Source organism: Lepidochelys olivacea, assembly GCF_965140295.1.
Source record: "Lepidochelys olivacea isolate rLepOli2 genome assembly, chromosome: 7".
Taxonomy (NCBI): Eukaryota; Metazoa; Chordata; order Testudines; family Cheloniidae; genus Lepidochelys; species Lepidochelys olivacea.
This window is the reverse complement of record NC_140417.1, coordinates 8,890,505-8,911,092: the sequence shown is the minus strand read 5'-3', so window position 1 is coordinate 8,911,092 and position 20,588 is coordinate 8,890,505. Positions and strand designations below refer to the sequence as shown.

The 20,588-nt window shown below is 40.3% G+C and overlaps 1 protein-coding gene across 3 annotated transcripts in view; it reads left to right on the top strand.

Annotated features, from left to right (window-relative positions):
• The window catches only part of TAFA4 (TAFA chemokine like family member 4), a 112,374-nt gene extending 92,100 nt beyond the window's left edge, over positions 1–20,274 (top strand). For 2 of the 3 annotated variants that reach the window (XM_084632832.1, XM_084632833.1), the window contains 4 exons: positions 1,552–1,707; positions 11,208–11,332; positions 15,832–15,901; positions 18,304–20,274. In XM_084632832.1, the coding sequence (XP_084488958.1) occupies positions 1,552–1,707; positions 11,208–11,332; positions 15,832–15,855 (305 nt within the window). In that variant the 3' untranslated portion in view covers positions 15,856–15,901; positions 18,304–20,274. The remainder of the gene's footprint in view (positions 1–1,551; positions 1,708–11,207; positions 11,333–15,831; positions 15,902–18,303) is intronic. The other variant, XM_084632834.1, reaches the window with a different exon arrangement.
• The last annotated feature ends 314 nt before the right edge of the window (positions 20,275–20,588 follow it).

The window sequence follows — 20,588 nt, the reverse complement described above, 5'->3', positions numbered from 1 at the left end:
CTGATTCCGATCTGATCACTCACGTTGAATGTTACCTTAGGGGTAGTTAAAGTCAGTGCCTATGTGTCTCTCCTACACAGTCCCCAATAAGGGGCGATTGAGGGGTAGTAGGATGGCTCTGGCCAGAGCCATGCTGTAGGGTAGAGCAGTCACTGAATGGCAACGTCTTAATATGACAAGTTCCTTGGAGCGGCCTTGTGGTGTAGTTAAAATGCACCAGGGCATATTTTTCCCATTGTGGACAATGTGGTTTTTTTTTTTTTTTTTCAATTTGCTGGCACGTCATGATCACTTAATAATCAAACATATTGTCACTGAGTACTAGTGGACAATGGGGAGGGAATTTCTTGGCAGTTAATTGGGGAGCTAATTCATCTTGGCCCAGATGGTCATTAGCTTTTAGGAACTGTCCATGCTACAGTTCATTACTGCTACTGACTTGTGAGCTTTTCTGTGGCTGGGAGAACAGAACAATTCTCCAGGGCTTGTCGCCAGAAAGTTCTCCCGCTTTTTTGATGTAGCTGATGTACTATTTTGTACGGTCTTCGTCTAGGTTTCACTTTCTTTTTATTTAACCAGGCCTTTGATACTATGTACCTGCTTACACTTATGTGTGCACCTTGCATTCTTTTCAGACAAAGTCCCAGAGCTGCTTTGATGGCAAATACTTTCCGACTCTCTGCCTCATCTTTGTGTCTAGCTAACTCATTAAAAAAATCTTTTATATGGCATTGGTAATGGACAGGGTGCTTTACAAACATAGATAAGACCCATCCAATGCCTTTAAGACCCTGTAATCTAAATAAGACAAGACAAACACAAGGCGAGGCACTTGTCAGCAGTTCAGGAGATTGAGAGTGTGGAGATAATTAATGATGAGAAGGGGAGAGGGATTGTTTGAAGTGGTGGTACTGGGGAGGAGTTGGAAGTCGGAGAGCGGGTGCTTGGCAGATAGGGAGAAGGAAATCCTCCCCTGCATAGTGGGGGACTTGATAGGAGGCATGAAGATAAGTGGGGGGAAAGAGATGAAGGGGAGAGTAAGAGAGGAATTGGAGGATGAGTAGGGGGAAAGGAGAGCAAGGTAACATTATCATAGATGAAGGCAAGGAGCTTGAATCTGATCTGATAAGAAACAGGAAGCCAGTGGAAGTATTTAAGCAGGAGAGTGATGTTTAGATGTATTTGTAGATCTCTCTGTCTATATCATCCGCCTGTCTAGTCTATCTAGTAAACTTGTCATTCTCTCTATGCGTTTATAAGGGCTGGCTAATTGATGGAGGGAGGCAGATAGAAAAAACAAGCCCTGTTATGATGAACTAATCTGAAGTAAATATAACATGTGATGGGCAAGTCATGTGCCTGATCCTGCAGGGGGCACTTTGTGCCTTCCTTTCCAGGGGCTCCAGCGAGAATCAAAGTGGCTCATCGTTTTGCAGGACTGTGCGTACTCTCGCCACAGTAAACTGCTACATTTTCCTTGCATTGATTCCCTTTTGGCACCATGACAGTAATACCCCTCTCCTCTAACACTTCTACCTCTCTGATTTTTAGGCCACCACCAAGTCAAGCAAGGAACGTGTGAGGTCGTCGCAGTGCATCGTTGCTGCAATAAGAACCGAATTGAAGAACGGTCGCAAACAGTCAAGTGCTCTTGCTTCCCGGGGCAGGTGGCTGGAACAACAAGGGCCCAGCCCTCTTGCGTCGAAGGTAAGCAATCTCCCACTCACTCCTACTGCTCTTTGGCTCTCTGAGATGTTTAGTCTCCTTGATTATTTGACTTCTTGCTGTCTAGAAAGCATAATCCTTCCTTTTGTTAATTTTGGAAACATCTCTGTTTGTTGATGATAATGAGTGCGCATAAATCTTGGTGTAATTAATCTCCTTAATATATGTTCTTGTTCATTTCATGTCTGTGCCAATAAAACTTCTTAGTTTCTCCACATAAACAATTGTACTTTAAACTAGCCTCAAAACTACACAAGTCAAGACATTTTGAGTTTAATCATTAACGCATCCAGTTGCCTCTAGACATAGCAGCATGGCCATGGAATCATTGGGATGTAAAGAAACCACTGGCTGGTCATCGATCCAGTACTTCGTAGCCATGGGCAAGCAGATTAGTACTGGGACATCTGGTTTGTGCGAACTCTCCTCTAGGCTGGCGTAATCTAGCACCCTATATTGATGATGAGCGTCTGCACTGGACCCCCATGTGTCTCCTCTGGCCTATATCCAATCAACTTTTTGTGCATTCTGACCCAAATGAGATGGTGGGCGAAGAATCCCAAGAGAGTTGATTATGTACCATTGAATTGGATACCACAAACAGTAGGTGGCACCCCTATGATCTGATAAATGCAAAAGCATAGTACAAACTGATCTAGTCCATCACCCTTGCCTTCGGGTTAGTTTGAAGAACTTTACAATCCATAGGCACAATGGCACAGTTTAAAGATAGATTTACAGTCTTCAGTTTGTTGGGACTGCTAAATATCTCTTTTTTTTAAAATAATACTGGACTAGACTGATTTATAAATTAAAAAGTTATGAAAGAAGAAATTTTCTCTTGAGTTGAGATTTTATAATGCAGCCAGCTAGAGTGAATTTGTGTAGCTGAAATATCAACCCCCAAAGACTCAAATCTATCTAAATATTTCATTGTTTGTCTCCGAACACATATTCTGCTTCTGGCCATGGGATGTTTTTATGTTAGGAAATGGCTAATATAAGTCTTCATTGGCTTCTTTGTCAGTAAGAATTAAAAGGATCTTTATGTATAAAAGTCTGTGAAATTTACATTTAAATTGAAATAAAGCAGAAATTTTTTAGTAGTTTACTGCTAATTAATATTGACACAGAAATCACTGTCCTACATTTTTGTTAATCCACAAGTAAGATACTTATCTTCTGTTTTCATTGCTTTTCTCACAAAATCATGACCTTTAAAAGTTAAATATAAAATACCCTCGGTTTCTCTGACTTTCTATAATGTTTCACTTTAGGAACAATCCTACAAATAAATGTAACTGTCTGATTTTAGTACTTACTTTTACCTATTTATATGTTTTCTATTTCTGAGACCCTGTTATTTTATTTAGGAATTAGATTTGGCTTGATGTCTGAAATATCTTGTAATGCAGGGGCACAATTCAACCTTAATTTTTCAGTTTACTGAATAATTTTTCCTGTAGAATCATATGCAGTACCGGTACCTTTTATGTAACATTCCATGCAACAGTTTTACTGTTCTTTATGGTGGATAATAAAGTTTAGACATTTATGAAAATATACTTTAGCGTTACAAAGGTAACACTCTCTGCTTTCATGACAGAATGAAGTGCATGGTGCAGTGGAAGTCTAATTTATTTTGTCAGAGCAAACACTTGCTGAAACAATTTAATGACTTCTTTTCCTTCAAGTGTGCTTGAGATTAAATAAGACCAAACATTTAGAATGCAAGATTTTTAGTTATAAAAGCAGAAGCTCTTGATTTGTTTCCCCCTTAAGGTGATGTTTTAATATACTTTTATGTATTTTTGTAAGTGGATGACATTTTATTCCTCTCCTGTTGCGCAGAACCCATAACTATCTGCTCACAGGCTCAAAATTGGATTTTTGACTATATACACAGACTTCTGAAAGCCTCAACAGTGCAAAAGCCAGAAAGAGATAATGTTCAACATGGCCCGACTTGTATAACTAATTATTTTAAATATAATGAAAGAGATTCATTATTCTTTTTCCAGAGATTGTACCAAGGTCAAGAAGATTTAGTTGGACCACATTCTGCATGAGAGTTAAGGTCTTGTTGAAAGCGCAGTGTTACTGGTGACATTCTAACTGAAACAAAGTGTAATTTAGAGTGCTTATTTTGAGTGGCTTTTTAAGGTATCTTCTTTTAAACTTAGCTAATGTTATTTATATTCGGGTAGCACACTTCCCTTTGTGTCAAGCACTCCGTATACATGACATAATAATAATATTAAAAAGCCCGTTCCTGCCCCCAAATTCTTGACCATCTATACAGCCATAGTAGGAGAAAAGTGAAATACAAAAGACTTGACACACAATTTCACAGTGGGGTCCTGGTCCAGGACTAGGTCTCCATATTACGCCAGAACATGAAACCCTTGTTCAACCTGATGAATACTTACTCACATGATTCGTCCTATTGATTTCAGTGGTGCTACTCACATCAGTTTATGTACCGTTATGTAAACAAGGGTGATACAAATGGTATTAGTTCAGGAAGAATTATGATGCCAGAATGGAAAAAATCATTAAGGAAGAATAGGAAGCCCTTAGTAAAAATACCTTAAATAATAATAATCCCTCTCTCTTACCTAGTGATTTTTGTCTATAGATCTCAAAGCACTTTATACAGGAGGTCAGCATCATTATCCCCATTTTACAGATGGGGATGCTGAGGCCCAGGGAGGTGAAGTGACTTGTCCAGGGTCACCCAGCAAAACAGTGTCAGAGCCAAAAATAGAACCCAGTTCTCCTGAGTCCCAGTCTATACTTAGTAGTCTTTGTAATGGACATAATTTCATGCAGACTGCCCTAGGGCCAGGTACCCCAGGCTTCCAGGATCTGTGGCTCTGGTGAAGGTCTGCCATGTGGACTATCCTGGGGCCAGGGATCCCAGAGTTTCTATTTCTGTGGTGTTGGGATTTCTCTCAGGTTCCCAAGGACCCAACTCGACTCCGGACTCCTCATCAGGTTTCATTGTTGGCATACAATCAAACTACACAGAGCTGATCAGACTCATGGGTAGGGGTGGGTACAGGGCATACCACAAATCCAAGGAGTACAAATATTCGTTACTTTATATAAAAATGAAACCTATATTGACACATGCGTCTTCCATTCTACATCATATTGTGAACTTTATGATTGGCCAGGTTATTTTCAGGATCAATTCCTGTACATATCATCCGTTGTTCACCTGCCACATGCACACAGCCTGTTTTGTTAGTTTCCTCCTTGTATTTTGTTAGTTTCCTCCCCTTGTGCTTATCTTCCTGCTACACATTTGTAGCCATTGCTTCTGACCCAATTATTTCTTGCCCCTGTTTTTATAGCTTATCTCGTTCCTGCTCTTGGCTACTGGGGCCACTCATACTAAGTACGGCCTACACATGGCTCTTGGACAGGGCTTGTGGGGTTTCCAGGTTCTCTGCCGTGGAACCAGGACCCTGGAGGTCCTGGAGTAGGTTTCCAGGGTCTGTAGTTGCAGACCAGTCTTGCCATGTGGACTGCCTTAGGATGGGGACCGGAGGGCTTCCAGACTACTGGGCCAGTTGCTACCAATTCCTGAGCTGACCTGAGAGTCTGGAAGCCCTGGGGTCTGAAATTAACATTCTTGTCAGTTGCATAGCTGCTAGCAGCATGAGACTTTCTTGGCTCTTCAGCAAATTGGGAAATTATACTGGCTCCCGGGTGGAGTGTTTTTTTTTTTTTTTTTTGTTTGGTCTTTCTCTTGTTTCATTAACTTGTTTCTTGACCAGATCCCATTGAAGTAAATGGGAGCCTTTTCATTGACTTCAATGAGATCTGGATTGGGCCCTAAGTGACCTTTGTTATTAAGTTCTGTGTGTTATGGCTTTTGGTGTAAGTAGGCCATGAAATAGGTTTTTAAAAAAATAATCCTTATGGCATTTGGAGTAGAATCATAGCTCAGCTGGGTAATTTGAATTTTTAAAATAGCTTGGACAGATGTTAAAGAATATCACAGAAGGTCAAATTAAAACAGCAATCTTACTACAGGAATACTGTATGTTAAAATAGAGTACAATGTAGTGAACTGGTGGGTCAGACTTAAAAATACATTCAAACAAACATGGTGACATTTAGGGCCAAATTTTCAATGAGGCCTCAGTTTTGTGCTAATTCATAATGGCCATGTATGCACGTAAATTTGGGATTATGCGGTCAAGGTGAGTGCCCATGTGCATTTTGTGTAGACCTGGATATTGCATGTTTGCTCTAGAAAATAATGTCACTACAGAGTTAGGCATGGAAACTTGGTACTTCACTGGTCAACGAGTGTGGCAGTCACCTTAGCTGCATAAATATAGAAATGAGGCTTTGGGTGGGACACAAACTGGGAGTGAGAGAGATGGAATGCCACAATGCAGCCTGTCCACAGCAACTATCCAAACCCACAGGCTGGAATAGTGTCTACTGCTGCTCAGCATACCCGCTGTAGTGTATTAGGACCTCTGGATATACGTAGTCATGGATGCTTTGGGTCTTTACTCAGCTCAGCTCTAGCTACCAATGTGCATTGGCCTGGTTTTGACAAGCACAGAACCCTTTTTACAGAGCACAGGGCATGCAGAGGTCCATACATGGTCAATCCATCCACACCGCCACCCTGGGAATCAGGGGATACAGAGTGCCATAATGGAGTTATGCTAACTTACATCTGCTGGGAATCTGCCCCTAACTGTTATGTAGAAATTAAAATTTCCCAAGCAAATCTGGCGAGGTGAGGAATTCTACCAACGTGGGGCTAATTGGAAAACACCTTCTTCTGGAATGTGCCTGGAGAGGCGAAGGTTGGTCAGAAGATTGTTGGCAACTAACCATGTGCTACAGAAAGGAATGCAACATTAATTAAATCCTGGGAAAGCCTTAAGTGCCTTGAATGTAAGAAATCGAGCCTTAAATTGAATCCTCATTCATTTTACCCAATCTCATTTGTAAAATGGGTCTAGTAATATTTTCTGTGTTGTGAGGCTTAATTAGTATTTGTAACATGCTTTGCACTTCTAGAGTCTTTCACCCAGGGAACTTAAAATGTTGGTAGTAGCAGAAGTCAAAGTAGCTCTCTAAAATGAAGAGTGGAAAGGTGTATTTTCCCACCAAACACAGGAAAACCCCTCTGGTATTCCCTGGCAGAAATACTCTTAAAATAGGGTGCAGGGGGTAAAGAGTATTTTCCTTTTAAAATAAGGCATGGGGGCCGTATATTTTTATTCCATGTTCATGATAGCCAACTTATTACATTTTTTCTCACTAAGGTCATTGCACTTTGAGTACAGCAAACAAGGAACCATCTATTTGTGTGTACGCGTATCGTATATACAGAGAGAGATATTTTAGTACTGAACGCTATTGGCTAGATTTTTGAGCCTCCGAAGACAGGCCAGCCGCATGCTTTGAGAAATACTACTGTCAATAAATTAAGCTGCCAAGCTCAGAAGAGAGCGCAGAATATGAAAGGAAGAATTTTTAGTAAACAGTGAGTAAAAAAAAAAAAAGAGAACCTGCATAATTGCCTAGTGTTGCAGCTGTAAGATGTGATCAGAGCCATAGAAAATTTGGTTTAGTAAAGGTCAACTCCTTGTGCTATGAACAAGCGGTAAACACTTAAATTCAAAGTGATCATTATGACATTTAGTTTTCTCCCATTTCCTTTGTAGAAATAAACTTCCTTGAGTAAGTACTTAAAGCTAGGATGACAGACACTACCAAGAGGATAAAGCATTAATAATTATTCTCTGTGGTGAAGCTACCTTTCCTAAATGTGTTAAATGTATCTCTAAGTAAATCATCACAAGTTGAACTATCCTTCACCCAGGGCAATACACTATTTACTAGTAATGAAATCTACTATCACTTCCCTGCGGAGCTGTGTCAGCAGATTTATTCCAGGTAGGGCAGTCCACAGTCGATTGGTAGATGTCACGCCAAACTAGTCTTCTGTTCCCTCAAGATGTTGGTAGTATATGAGATTAGTATACTCAGAAATCAATTGTTCTCTATGTCCGCTAATGGTAGGACAAGGCTTAAGGTAAGTAGCATAATCTGAAGCAAGGGAGATTTAGGTTAGATATGAGGAAAAACTTTCTATCTATAAGGATAGTTAAGCTCCAGAGTAGGCTTCCAAGGGTTGTTTGGAATCCCCATCGTTGGAAGTTTTTAAGAACAGGTTAGACAAACCCCTGTCAGGGATGATCTAGGTATATTTGCTCTTGCCTCAGCACCGGGGGCTGGACTAGATGACCTCTCAAGGTCCCTTCCAGCCCTACATTTCTATGATTCTATTTGAAAAAATAGTTACTGAAACCTCTCCAAGAACTCTTCAATTTGGTAAGGGGAGGAGATATTTTGAATCACTCCATGATTCAAACAGTGGTAGGGACAGCAAAAGTTAAGTAACTGTTTCTATGAAGAAGAGTTTAGTCTAAAATCCAGCCTGAGAACTTTCCTATTATAGTAATACAGAATGCATTTTTCAAATGAGTAAATGTGCCCAGAGACCTAAGAAATACGGCACTACAATATAGACATTATGGACCCAAGAGAATCCTGGCATAAATTGACATAAGAATTGGTGCGATACTATAGCAAAGAATTGGTGGTTTTCTACATCAGATAGAGTAAAATATATTAAGTATATCAAGAAAGGGTTTCACTTATTCTGAAGAAAGGTATCAACACAGAGCAGAAACCAGCCAATGAAAGAAAAGAAATTGGAATATCATTGAAAAAGAATCACAACTAGAAATGAGCTGAAGTTGAAATATTTGGGCCATTTAAGAGCTTGCAGGTCCAATGCCTGATTTACTCTTTGGTGCTTTCAGTTAGTGGCTGTGCTGGCTTTTTATGGAATAGGGTACTTCTGGAAATTATGGGCCTGATTCACTGTCATATTTATTCCGTTTTTACACCATTTGAAATCCGCGGAGGTACTCGGACGTAAAACTCTAATAGTGCAGGAGTGAATCAGGTTCTATATTGCAGTGTTATTCAGCTGGCATTGGAGATTCATTCCTGAAGTATTGCTTTGAAAGGGATATTCAATCAGGTGTTGGAAAGGGGTTGAGAGGAGAATGTAGGTTGAGAACACAAATGAAAATAGCCTCACATTTAGTGATGCCCAGTGTGGGTTAGTCTCAAAACATATCATGACCAATTAATTATAATGGTTGCTCTCAGTACAAAAAAGAAGCTGGATAGAACAATGAAAGAAAAGAAATAATTGCATGTGTACATGGAAACTGGGAGGTTAATAGAGAGAATCTGTGCTCGGTTAGTGAAACAACTTTGTACTTAGAAATACATGCTTACCTAAATACATGTAGCATGGAAAACAAATCAGAATTTTGGCAAATAGCAAAGATATAAAACAAACTGATCAGCTGGTAATAAACTCAGAATGGAAATGATCTCTAAAGTACTACGATGCACAGTTAAGTTTCATTCAAATTAGTCAATCAATAATCAATCAGCTGGAGTAGAAGCAAATATCTGGTGACAAGAACCATGTATTTGTTCATTTATATCTCCGATAGGTTGAATGGAAAGTATCAAAAGTCAAACTGTTATTCCAAAAAGGTATTTTTCAGTCCACAGATGCCTCTAAATGCCACCTAGACTGAAAGAATACCTTGGAAAATAAGTAATTGAATCAGCATTTCAGCAACTGAATCTTCCAGTGTCAGCTTGCTGTTCGTTAACCTAATTTGACGGTTGCAGCAGTAGGAAAGTACCTTTGGACTAATGAAAAATTGTTTATCCTTTACATGAAGTAAACTGTGTTATTTTTGTACATCTCTTTAGAACAAGGTACTTTGTTAAGTATGAAGTTCAGTATTTTGTGCACATAGTAAAATAGTGCAAAGGAACTAAATCAACATTTGTCGCTTTATTTTATTTTGCAATCCACGTTAGATTATGTAAAATTGCAGACCCATGTCTTCCAAATTGTTTTCTGTGATTTGATTAATCCCACCTACAGTACTAATGTTAAGTCAGGAACGCATTGCAAAAGTTTGTAACATTTTGTGGCAAAATATATCTGTTGTTTGTTTGCATTAGTAAGAAGTCACGGCTACTTTTGTAAAACTAAAAAGCACAGTCGGAGACCAATTGTGTTGAGTAGAAAATTGTTAAATCTGCATAAAGTATAATAGTCTACTGTAAGAGTTACAGGATGCAATTGAAAGTAGATTCTTAGTTAACTATTCCTATTCAGTTTTTTTTCAATGGTATTAAAATAGAGTCCCCACTTCTGGGTCTTTGTTCTACGTGAATCTCTGAGAGAACTCTTGTAGCTCAAAGGTCTGAGCCATTATATTTTCTTACCCACTGACAGAGCTGCTTCCAGCCTAGCACATACATCCAGGTTAAACATTTACTATCCTGCACTCAACAGATCGACTCCATTTGAGTGTACACTTTTCATAGCAAACATGTGTGATATTCTCATTAGCTGCTGCTGTTCTTATTTATTAATTGTATTACACTGATGTGAGCATCATCTGCGTGTGCCATTTACTCTCCATCTTGTCACTAGGTTTTTGGGCCTATCAGCTGTGGCTGGGTTCAGGGCTCCCTTGGAAATCCATTTCATTAACAGTTCAGACCAGATTGGAGTGGTCATAAGGAAGTAATTGCCAGAATTCTTCCCAGTCCCTGCATGTCCTGTTTGGGACGATAGTTCTTTGGTTAGAGACAAGACCATGAGCCATGCCCAGTCCATCACAATGGGAAAGAGATGGTACCACTTCAGCCCCAACCTCCTCCTGACCATGTCAGCTGCAGGGTGTGAGGACTGAAGCCTAACTATGATCCTTACTGCCATTCTGACACCTGTTTGTCTAGCTAAGGTAGTTTATCACCATGATATCTAAGCGTCCATCTCCACACCAGCATCATGGAACCGATATCCTGTCTATCCTGAGACATGGATGCAGCAGTTGTGGACAAGTAGTACTTGGCTACACACTTCAGTAATGCTCAGCAGTGGGGTGTGACTTCTAACGCACACCAATGTGCTGCGCACTAACCGGCCTGTGTCCACCCTGATGGTGTGTACAAAAATCCCCTCGTGCCAGCTAACCTAATACTAGTTTTGGTGTGCATTATTGCACTGTGTAGACAAACTTGTAAGTGCTAACATCCATAGGCAAGAAGCCAGGGCAACTTAAACATTCGCTGGCTAGCATAAATAACTCAACTCAGGGAATTCAAGGGGACTGCAGTACTCATGCGAGTAAGGGTTTTAGAATCAGGTCTTTGCAGACTGGTTAATCATGGTGAATACATTTTCCGCCGAATGGATAAATGCGAGATTAAATATAAAAAGAACAGGACACTATAATTTTTAAACAAATAAGTGGCTCACAGGTCACTTTCCTGTAGCTGAAACGATCAACTGAATAGAAAAGATTGTGCTCTGTTTCTGTTTCTAGCCTCCATTGTCATCCAGAAGTGGTGGTGTCGCATGAACCCTTGCCTGGATGGAGAGGACTGTAAAGTGCTACCGGACTATTCAGGCTGGTCTTGCAGCAGCGGAAATAAAGTCAAAACCACAAAGGCAAGTACAGAGAGAGTGTATATTTAAAAGATATGCAGTGTTGTTGTAGCCATGTTGGTCCCAGAATATTAGAGAGACCAGGTAGGTGAGGTGATATCTTCTATTTAACCGGGTGAGAGAGACAAGCTTCCGAGCTTACCCAGAGCTCTTATCCGTGTAACCTCGTGTCTCTCACCAACAGAAGTGGGTTCAATAAAAGCTATTACCTCACCCACCTTGTCTCTCTATATTTAAAGGTGACAGTCTGGTGACAACATGCACTCGTTTCCATTGCCCCTGCTCCGCAGTTAGCATCAGTCTCGCCATCTTCAGTGTTGGGTTTTTTTAAAACAGTGATGTGTGTGGTTGCTCCCAGCTGGATCTTAGCTGAAGAGCAAATACTCCTCTCTCCAGCACCTAGCTTGATTAAATTAGCTGGGTGCTATACTGATCCGACAGAGGGCCGAGTTAGGGCCTGCACATCCCTAGCACCTCTCTCATTCTCAACGGAGGAAGGGCTAGGATCCTCCTAGTGGGTTATCACTTGGCTAGCTCTGCCTCAAACTCAAAAGTCTTCCCAGAGAGCTGAGTTTTGCACCGCATGGGGGTTAGCATCTCTTGCACTGTCTCCCCAAAATCCTGCCCTCTCATCCCTTTTCAGCAGGATGTCACCAGTGCCCTACGGCAGGAGCAGGATTTGCCCCTTCTGGCCGGGCTTGGTCTGTCCTGAGGACAGATTGCTGAGCATGCCTTATTGTGCCCGTCAGCAGAGAGGGTCATTGTCACGGGCAAATATTCAGTCAGGCAAGCCCACCAAATTCATTTTGGGCCCAACTCTTCAGCCTTTGATCGGTGAATAAACCATGCTGCTGTGAACAGTCCCCTGGAGGTCAGACTGTTTGCGTGAGGAAGGACAGCTCACTTGTATTGATAGCAGGATAATGACCTTGACTTGCAAAATGAGACTGCAGGGCCAAGATTTTCACAAGTGGCTGACTAAAGTTTGGTTCCCGACTCTGTGGTTAGACACCAAAATGAGTGACCTGACTTTCGAAGGTGTGGAGGATCTGCACTGATTTCTGAGAGGAGCCGTAAAGCTCTCTGCACCATGGAAGGTCTGCCCACCAACTTAGGGGCATAATTGTGGGCTTACCTTCAGCTGCCCATTTTTTAATGTCTTGGCCAAGGTCTTAGTTAGGAAGCCCAGATTCCTAACTAATGACCACTGACTATGAGGCAAATATCTCATCCCTCTGACTATTTAACAAGCTAAAATTAATTCAAGGAGCTAAGATTTGGCAACACATAGTGGACTGTGTGTCTAAATACATTGTGAAAATAGCAGGCAACAACCTGTAAAGTTAAATGGTTAGCCTTTGACCCCTCTCCACATCGCTTCAAATTGAGAATGGATTCGGCTGTTGGTTATGAGTTAATAAGCAAATGTTGCTGCCAGATTCCATTTGACAATGACTGTTTCACACAGTAGTGAAAGGATATAATAAATTCTATATTAGATCAGAAAAAATTAAATGTATCAGGCAACTGTTATGTGATACTGTGAGTAGTCATTAGCTGGGGGATAACAACCCAGTTCTCATGATGATGGGCTAACTAAATACCCAAGTAGAGAGGTACAATTCATAGTCTGAAAAACACTGCTGCTGTTTTCAAGGTTAGAGTAATTGTTAAAAATTAATATTTGCGTAATACTATAGTCCTGGTAAAAACATATAAATCATTGCCATACCCCTGCCTCCCGCAGCTTACCATCTCTGGCCCGGATCTTGCAATTGACAGTCCATATGTACAGTGCATTGTAAATTGCAGGATTGCGGGGGGATGGGTCCATTCCTGTGAGTTGCTAAGCTCCTACTGCAAACTGCTGATTATCTTCCATCTGTGTTAAAGTCCATAGAAGTGGCGTGCTCTCATGGGATCAGGCAGTAAGTCAGACATGGAATAAGGAGAGATGACTTCAAACAAAGGAGTGAGCTGGAGAAAGTAGAAATTATATATAGGAAGTAACAGAGCTACCCCCATTGACATGAGTGAGGGATCTAGCTCTATATATCTAGTAAAAGGCAAGTTAAAATAATTTTTAAAAATTAGGCACGGGTTAGGTATACTCAATGGCTTTAAAAATGAACAAAGGAAAGGGTTAAAAGGCCAAACTAGGAACATTGCCAGGATTAATAACATAAGGGCTGGTGCTGCAAGCACTTCAACGCATTTGGTTTCCTTTGCTCCCACTGATTTCAGTGGGACTGACCAGGCATCTGAGTGTAACTGCTGATGTATGTGAGTGTTTGAGGGGCCTGGCTCATAAACAGTGAAAAGAGGCAGCAGGAGCTTGGCGTGGGGCAAATTCAGCAGGTGCCGTTTATATTATTATCCCTAAAATAAAACACCCTGCAACCAGCAAACGAAAGAATAGGCTAATGCATTTTGATGGCCATGGGGATGTCTTCAGAAAGGCAGAGTGGGGCAAATCATTCTGCCTTCAGTTAGACCTGTGTGAATTCCTAGACCTACCCAAACCCATTGGGGTCCAACTGAGGGCAGAGTTTGTCCCTGAGAAAGCTAGTGTTGTTTCGTGAAGTCCCTCCTTTCCTTGGCTGGGGCGTGGAGTAAGTTCTGCACTGTAGCAGACCACTCTGGAGGGACATTTAATGGAAAGGGTATGCAAAGAACAGGTGCACGTCACTTGTTCTAGCATATTTTAAATATAAGAAATGTTCATTGTAAAATGCAGTGAGGGGAAAAAATTTTCTTAAATGGGCAGATATGTGAATTCATATATTGGCAAATACTTATCGATAGAAATACAGAGAGATAGGTATACTGGAATTAATGCTCTGACTATGCTGTGTGCATGCTTTTTCCCTTTTCCACTCCCTTTGGAATTTTTTTCTCCCTCCTTTTGGATGGTAAACTCTTGAGGACAGGGACTGCTTTTCTATAAGTGTATGTCTAGCATCCGCCACAATGAGGTCCCTAATTCTGACTCAGGACTTTGGGCACTGCTTTAATATAAATACAAAGATGAAGAATAAGTAGCGTTATGTTTCAATGTCACCTAAGCTTGGGATCCTCTTGAACCAGTGACAGGCTGCATTTCCTTCTGGGCACAAGACAATAGCTTCTTCAAAAGAAAGGCCACCCAATGAGCTGCCCAGCAATGCACATTTCTTAGTATGAACTCTATGATAGATCACTGCTTCTTTGTGGTTATTTTGTTTAATGTATTTTGCGTGCGGACAATGCAGACACATTACTGCTTATGCTCTGTATTCATATACATAGACACATCGATATTAAAGTCAGAAGGGACCATCATGATCATCTAGTCTGACCTGCACAACACAGGCCACAGAATCTCACCCACCCGCTCCTGCAATAAACCTCTCACCTATGTCTGAGCTATTGAAGTCCTCAAATTGTGGTTTAAAGACTTCAAGGTGCAGAGAATCCTCTAGCAAGTGACCTGTGCCCCATGCTACAGAGGAAGGCGAAAACCTCCCAGGGACTCTTCCAATCCGCTCTGGAGGAAAATTCCTTCCCGATCCCAAATATGGTGATCAGCTGAACCCTGAGCATGTGGGCAAGATTCACCAGCCAAACATACAATTTGCTTACCCATCCAGGCCTTTCTGTATCTATCTATGGTGCTGCATTCCTTTATCAGGAGGTAAACCTGTGAGGTGTACTGTGTGAGGTGGGACTATGAATGCAACAGTGCTAAATCCCCAGTAGTAGTGACATTTCATTTAGCACTGCAAAAAGACAAAATCTCATAGTACTGTTCCCCAAGTTGTCATGACACTATCATTGGTTTTTAGGATTCTGCCACTTGAGAATAATTCTCAAATAATAAAACTTTATTAATCCAGCCAAGACTGACTGGAAAGGTATAAAACATTTTATGTCCTTGATTAATTTATGCATATACAGTAAATTCATTTGTATTACTGCTTCCAGCTATCGTGTAGGGCCGTTACAAAAAATTATGAAGTCTGGCACTGCAGTTTCTAAATAACTGTGTACAGTAGAAGATTTTACTGTAAAATAAACAGGTTGATTTTACAATCATTACTGTCCTGTGGGAGAAGAATTATGTATGTTGTAATCAGCGATCAGGATTTTTTAAAAAACGAGTTAAGTAGAATTGACAAAAATAGCACTTCAATGGACAAAAATCTTGATTCCCCATTAGGCGAGTGGTACTGAAACTGGACACTAGTTGATATAAAATAGGAGAACATAGGAATAGCTGTATCTGATTAGACGAGTGGTCCGGGTGACCCAGTCACAGCAGCTGGCTGAATGCTTCCGAGGGAAAAGTTATAAGAAACCTCTAGATAGACAGCTCTAGAATGACCTGCCCAAAGGGGGAGATTCTTCTTAATGCCCACAATTTAGTGGTTGGCTTATGTCTCAAGTTGTGAAGGTTTAAATCCATTCCAAATTTAAAAACAAGGTATATTTAATTGATTTACATGTTTGATTCCTTTTTGAAGCCTATAAGGTCTTGGCCTCGATGATAGTTGGTGGCAGGGAGTTCCACAGACTAAATATGCATTGCAGAAAGTAAGTTCCTTTGATCACTTTTTACGTTGACTTTCAATTTCATCAAAATAGTAACCAGACATGCAGTCTGAGACACTCATATATTTATTGTGTATTTATAGATGTAGTTACAATGACTAATCAAGGAGAGTGAAACAAGTAAATGCTTCTTTCTTGGAGTAATTGTCTTGTGAAGTCAAATAAAAATGAATGGAATACTTTCTGCCCATGTTTATATTCATCAAGGAAAGCAGACCAACAGAGCTGTTTTAAAATACATTTTAGTTGTGATTAGAAACTAGATTTTTGATGTGCTTAATTGCTTAGCAGCTAGCTAGCAATTGAAAAATTTCTGGGAAACTTAACAGGGAGTATATACATGTGTTAAACTTCAAGCACTGTTTGTAAAGATACAAGCACTTGCCTGGGCAAAAGCAACATTCTCAAGCAGGGCTTCATCTCCTCTGAACTCAGGCATCTCATTTGCCCCCACTGTCCATCATCTCAGTGTCATTCATGAGTCTGAGGATTCCTTTAACTCCCGTGTCTGCAAATCTGCCCATCTCCCTCTCTGGAAACACTGTCTGTGTTTGCCACTGCCTCAGCTCCAACTCCTCTGACCTCCTCAATGCTTCCACCTTCTAGTTTGGACTATTTCAACTCCTTTCTCCAAGGCTTTCTCAAGTTGCCCTGGAGAAAGCTGCTGCCCACCTTCTCACACAGATATAGGAGCATGTCCACATTGACTCACAGAATCAGAGAAATGTAGAACTGGAAGGGACCTTGACAGGTCATCTAGTCCAGTCCCCTGCACTGAGGCAGGACTAAGTATTGTCTAGACCATCCCTGACAGATGTTTGCCCAGCCTATTCTTAAAAACCTCCAATGATGGCAATTCCACAGCCTCCCTAGGTAATTTGTTCCAGTGATTAACTATCCTTACAGTTAGGAAACTGTTCCTAATGTCCAACCTAAACCACCCTTGCTGCAGTTTAAGCTCATTACTTCTTGTCCTCTCCTCTGTGGTTAAGAAGAACAATTTATCACCCTCCTCTTATACACTTAAAGACTGTTATCACATCTCCCCTCAGTCTTTTCTTCTCCAGACTAAACAAAGTCATTTTTTTTCAATCTTTCCTCATTTTAAAATAATTTTTGATGCCTCCTCTGGATTTTCTCCAATTTGTCCACATCTTTCCCAAAGAGTGCTGCCCAGAACTGGACACAATACTCCAGTTGAGGCCTTATTAGTGCTGAGCAGAGGAGTGACTTCTCATGTCTTGCTCACAATACTCCTGCTAATACAGCCCAGAATGATGTTTGCTTTTTTTGCAACAGTATTACATTGTTGACTCCTATTTAGTTTGTGATCCTATGACCCCCAGATCCTTTTCTGCGGTACTCCTTGCTAAGCAGTCATTTCCCATTTTGTATTTGTGCAATTGATTATTCCTTCCTAAGTTCAGACTTTGCATTTGCCCTGATTGAATTTCATCCTATTTATTTCTGACCATTTCTTCAGTTTGTCAAGATCATTTTAAAATCTAATCCCATCCTCCAAAGTGCTTGCAAGCCTGTCCAGCTGATATCATCTGCAAACATTATAAGTGTATTGCTCTGTGCCATTATCCAAATTATTTATGAACATATTGAAGATATTGAATCTCTAAACTCGACTAGTTTCCATTGCCCATGTCCAGAATCCAGTTCAAAATGACCCTCCTTATTTATGAAACTGCACAGACTTGCTCCGCTGGCCTTACTGACTCTCTGTATGTTCTGTCTCTTTTCTGCCTCACATTCTTTACTCACCTAGCATCAGCCTCCTCTCCGAGGCCTTACACATGATCACTCTGGTGGTGCAAGTGCCTTCCACTCTGCAGCTCATGCCTTCCCGAGCCCTGAATCTCTCTGCGTCATTGACGCACCATCTGGTTTCCACATTTATCTGAAAACCCGTCTTTTCTCCCTCCCTAAACCGCTAGGTTGGCTCTCATTGTGCTTTTAGTGTTTAACTGGGCCTCATGTTGTCTGGCTCTGTAAAGCATTCTGGGATATCATTTTAAAGAAAGGTGCTATACAAGATAATGCCATAAGGAGAGGTTTTCAAAGGCACAAATGGCACGCAGGCATCTTATTCCCAGGAAAAGGGAATTAGGAGTCTAACTGTAAATATGTGTTTTTGAGAATCTTTCCTTCTATTGCCAAATAGCATTGTACTCTATACTAGTTTATATGACTTCTGGTTACATGCAAGTAATATGCAGTACATAGATATGCTGAATGTAATGTAATCATTTAACATGTGTTCATCTAAATAATTCCTTTGCAGGAACAAAACAGTTTTATCACCATTGCTCTGATAGTTTCTATGTGTGTAACTCTCTCTCTCTCTCTCTCTCTCTCTCTCTCTCCTTTTGTAGGTAACACGATAGCAAAGGATAAACCTGTGTGTCATTGCTGGAACAATGGGATTTGCAGCTGTGTTCCTTTTCTATTTTACATAGTCCCATTTTTTCCTGAGAATACGGTAGACTTTACACTTCAAACTTACAAAATTAGTGAGCTTAGAAGGGCAATACTTCTTTTGACTATGGTGGCGCTTCTTGATGCAGGATTTCCCCATGAAGAACTATACACTTTTAATTTAAAAAAAAAAAAAAGGGGGGGGGGAGAATTTTATGACTCTACTGAAAATACACTTTGGATTCTCCAGGATCCTACACCTGCAAGCAATTCATAGAAATGCAGACCTGTTCTTCTGAAGCACATCAACTATAAGACTTTATTTACGGCACTGACGGCTGTGAAATCATTTAAATGATTTTAGATCTTTCAAGTAGCTTGGGGGAAGATGGTTACATTAGAAAGAACTGGCATAAATTCATTAGACGGTACCATCTATCATGCAGTACAATGGACCAATGTAAAGCTGGTCTAAAAGCTAAATGAACCTAAGGGATAATGGTGGTAAACCATGTCTCAATGCATTTTCAGCTGTGATTTAGTAAATATTGGTAATGTATGAAGGTGAAAAAATGACTCTCGTAAATCAGTAGCATTTAGCGTATGCCATACGTTTTTTTACAATCTGTGCAATTATATTTATTTCCGTAGATAGTTCCAGCTATTTTAAATTTTACATTCATAAGTGGCAGTGAGGGAATGCAGGGAAGAGACTAAATCTGAAAGTAGATGCAGATTTTATTGTCTTAAATAAATCCGTTCTCTAAGGGAATAACAAAGTATAAATATTCCTTGCCTCTTTGATTCAAGATATGGAAGAGAATTTAGCCATTAGCTAGAAACATTCATTCAGATGCTTCAAAACAAGAGCAGAAACTAGAACTGCATAAGGAAAGCTTTCTGGAAGAACGGTAATCTGTTTAGATTTTCATAGCGTTGGTTGTATTCTAATAGGTAACTTACTTAAAATTCATAAGTCCTAGATAAAAAAGGGATCTTCACTTTCAATTAGTTCTAGTTTATAATGATAATAATTAAGTGTCCACTTCCTTGACAGACTAAATTTTCAAGCTGATATACTTTGTGACACATCATTGTTTCATATTATTTTAGATGTATCTCATTCTGCTTTTCTTACTTGCCTGACTGTTACACTTTTTTTTGTCATCAGACTTCATAAATAGAACTGTAAAAGGAGGTGCAGTTGCAGTCCGTCATTTCATGGTTGCATCATTTTATGGCTTCAGGTGCACTGGGACAGAATTAAATGCAATGATGCAGACAGATATCATGCAGATGAACTGCTACTAACCCAGCTATTGAATACATTGTTATGCTTTATGTAAATATTACTGTAATAACATGCAACTGGTTTTTTATATATCCAGAAATGCCAAAAAATTGAGACTGTTGCACTAATTTAGTTCATTGTGCACAAGCTTTCTAGCTTATGGGAAAAATACCATCAACAATGTGAAGCTGTTTAGTTTGTTTTGTTGGAGTGAGTATAAATATTGACCCAGTCTTACTCCCATTGAAATCAATGGAAAAACTCCCTTTTGATTCCTGTGGGAGGAAGAGCAGGGCCTATATTTTGATTTTGGTCTCTCACTTTTAATTATGTCCTTTGATCACTGCTGAGATCATGGTGGCTATTGTATTTGTTAATAAGTAAATGAGAATTTTTCTGCTACATGTTTTGAAAGCTGCATAGTTATTCCACCTAACAGCCTTTGCTCCTCGAATGGACTCAACATTTTGATTTTTTTTCATTGTAATTTAAGAGTAAATTTAAAGAATCACCTGAAGGATTTAAACTATTTGTATGCACACATGCCCAGTGATATAGTTTTAAGTGAAGATTGTTGTTACTTTGTCATGGTAGCCTAGGCTTGATTATTATTTATCTGTTGTGGTAGGCACTGAACATACGCAGAATAAAACACTGTCCCTATTTGAGAGAGTTTATAATCTAAATAGACAAGGTGGACAAAGGCTGGTAGAAAGAAGCTACTCTCCACTATGCCAGATTTGGAGCAGAGGCTCAAACGCAGCTTTCCCACCTCCCAGGAGCTTGCCCTAGCTCTCAGGCTACTGGCTAGTCAAGGATGGGTCTCAGCTTGCTGGCTTCTATGAATCCCTTTCTTAGGCACCTAGCTTTCCCCATGCATTGTACGGGGAGAATGGGCAGCTGTGGATTCACTGGGCAGCAAGGCAGCTAAAGTATGTCTACACCGTGCAC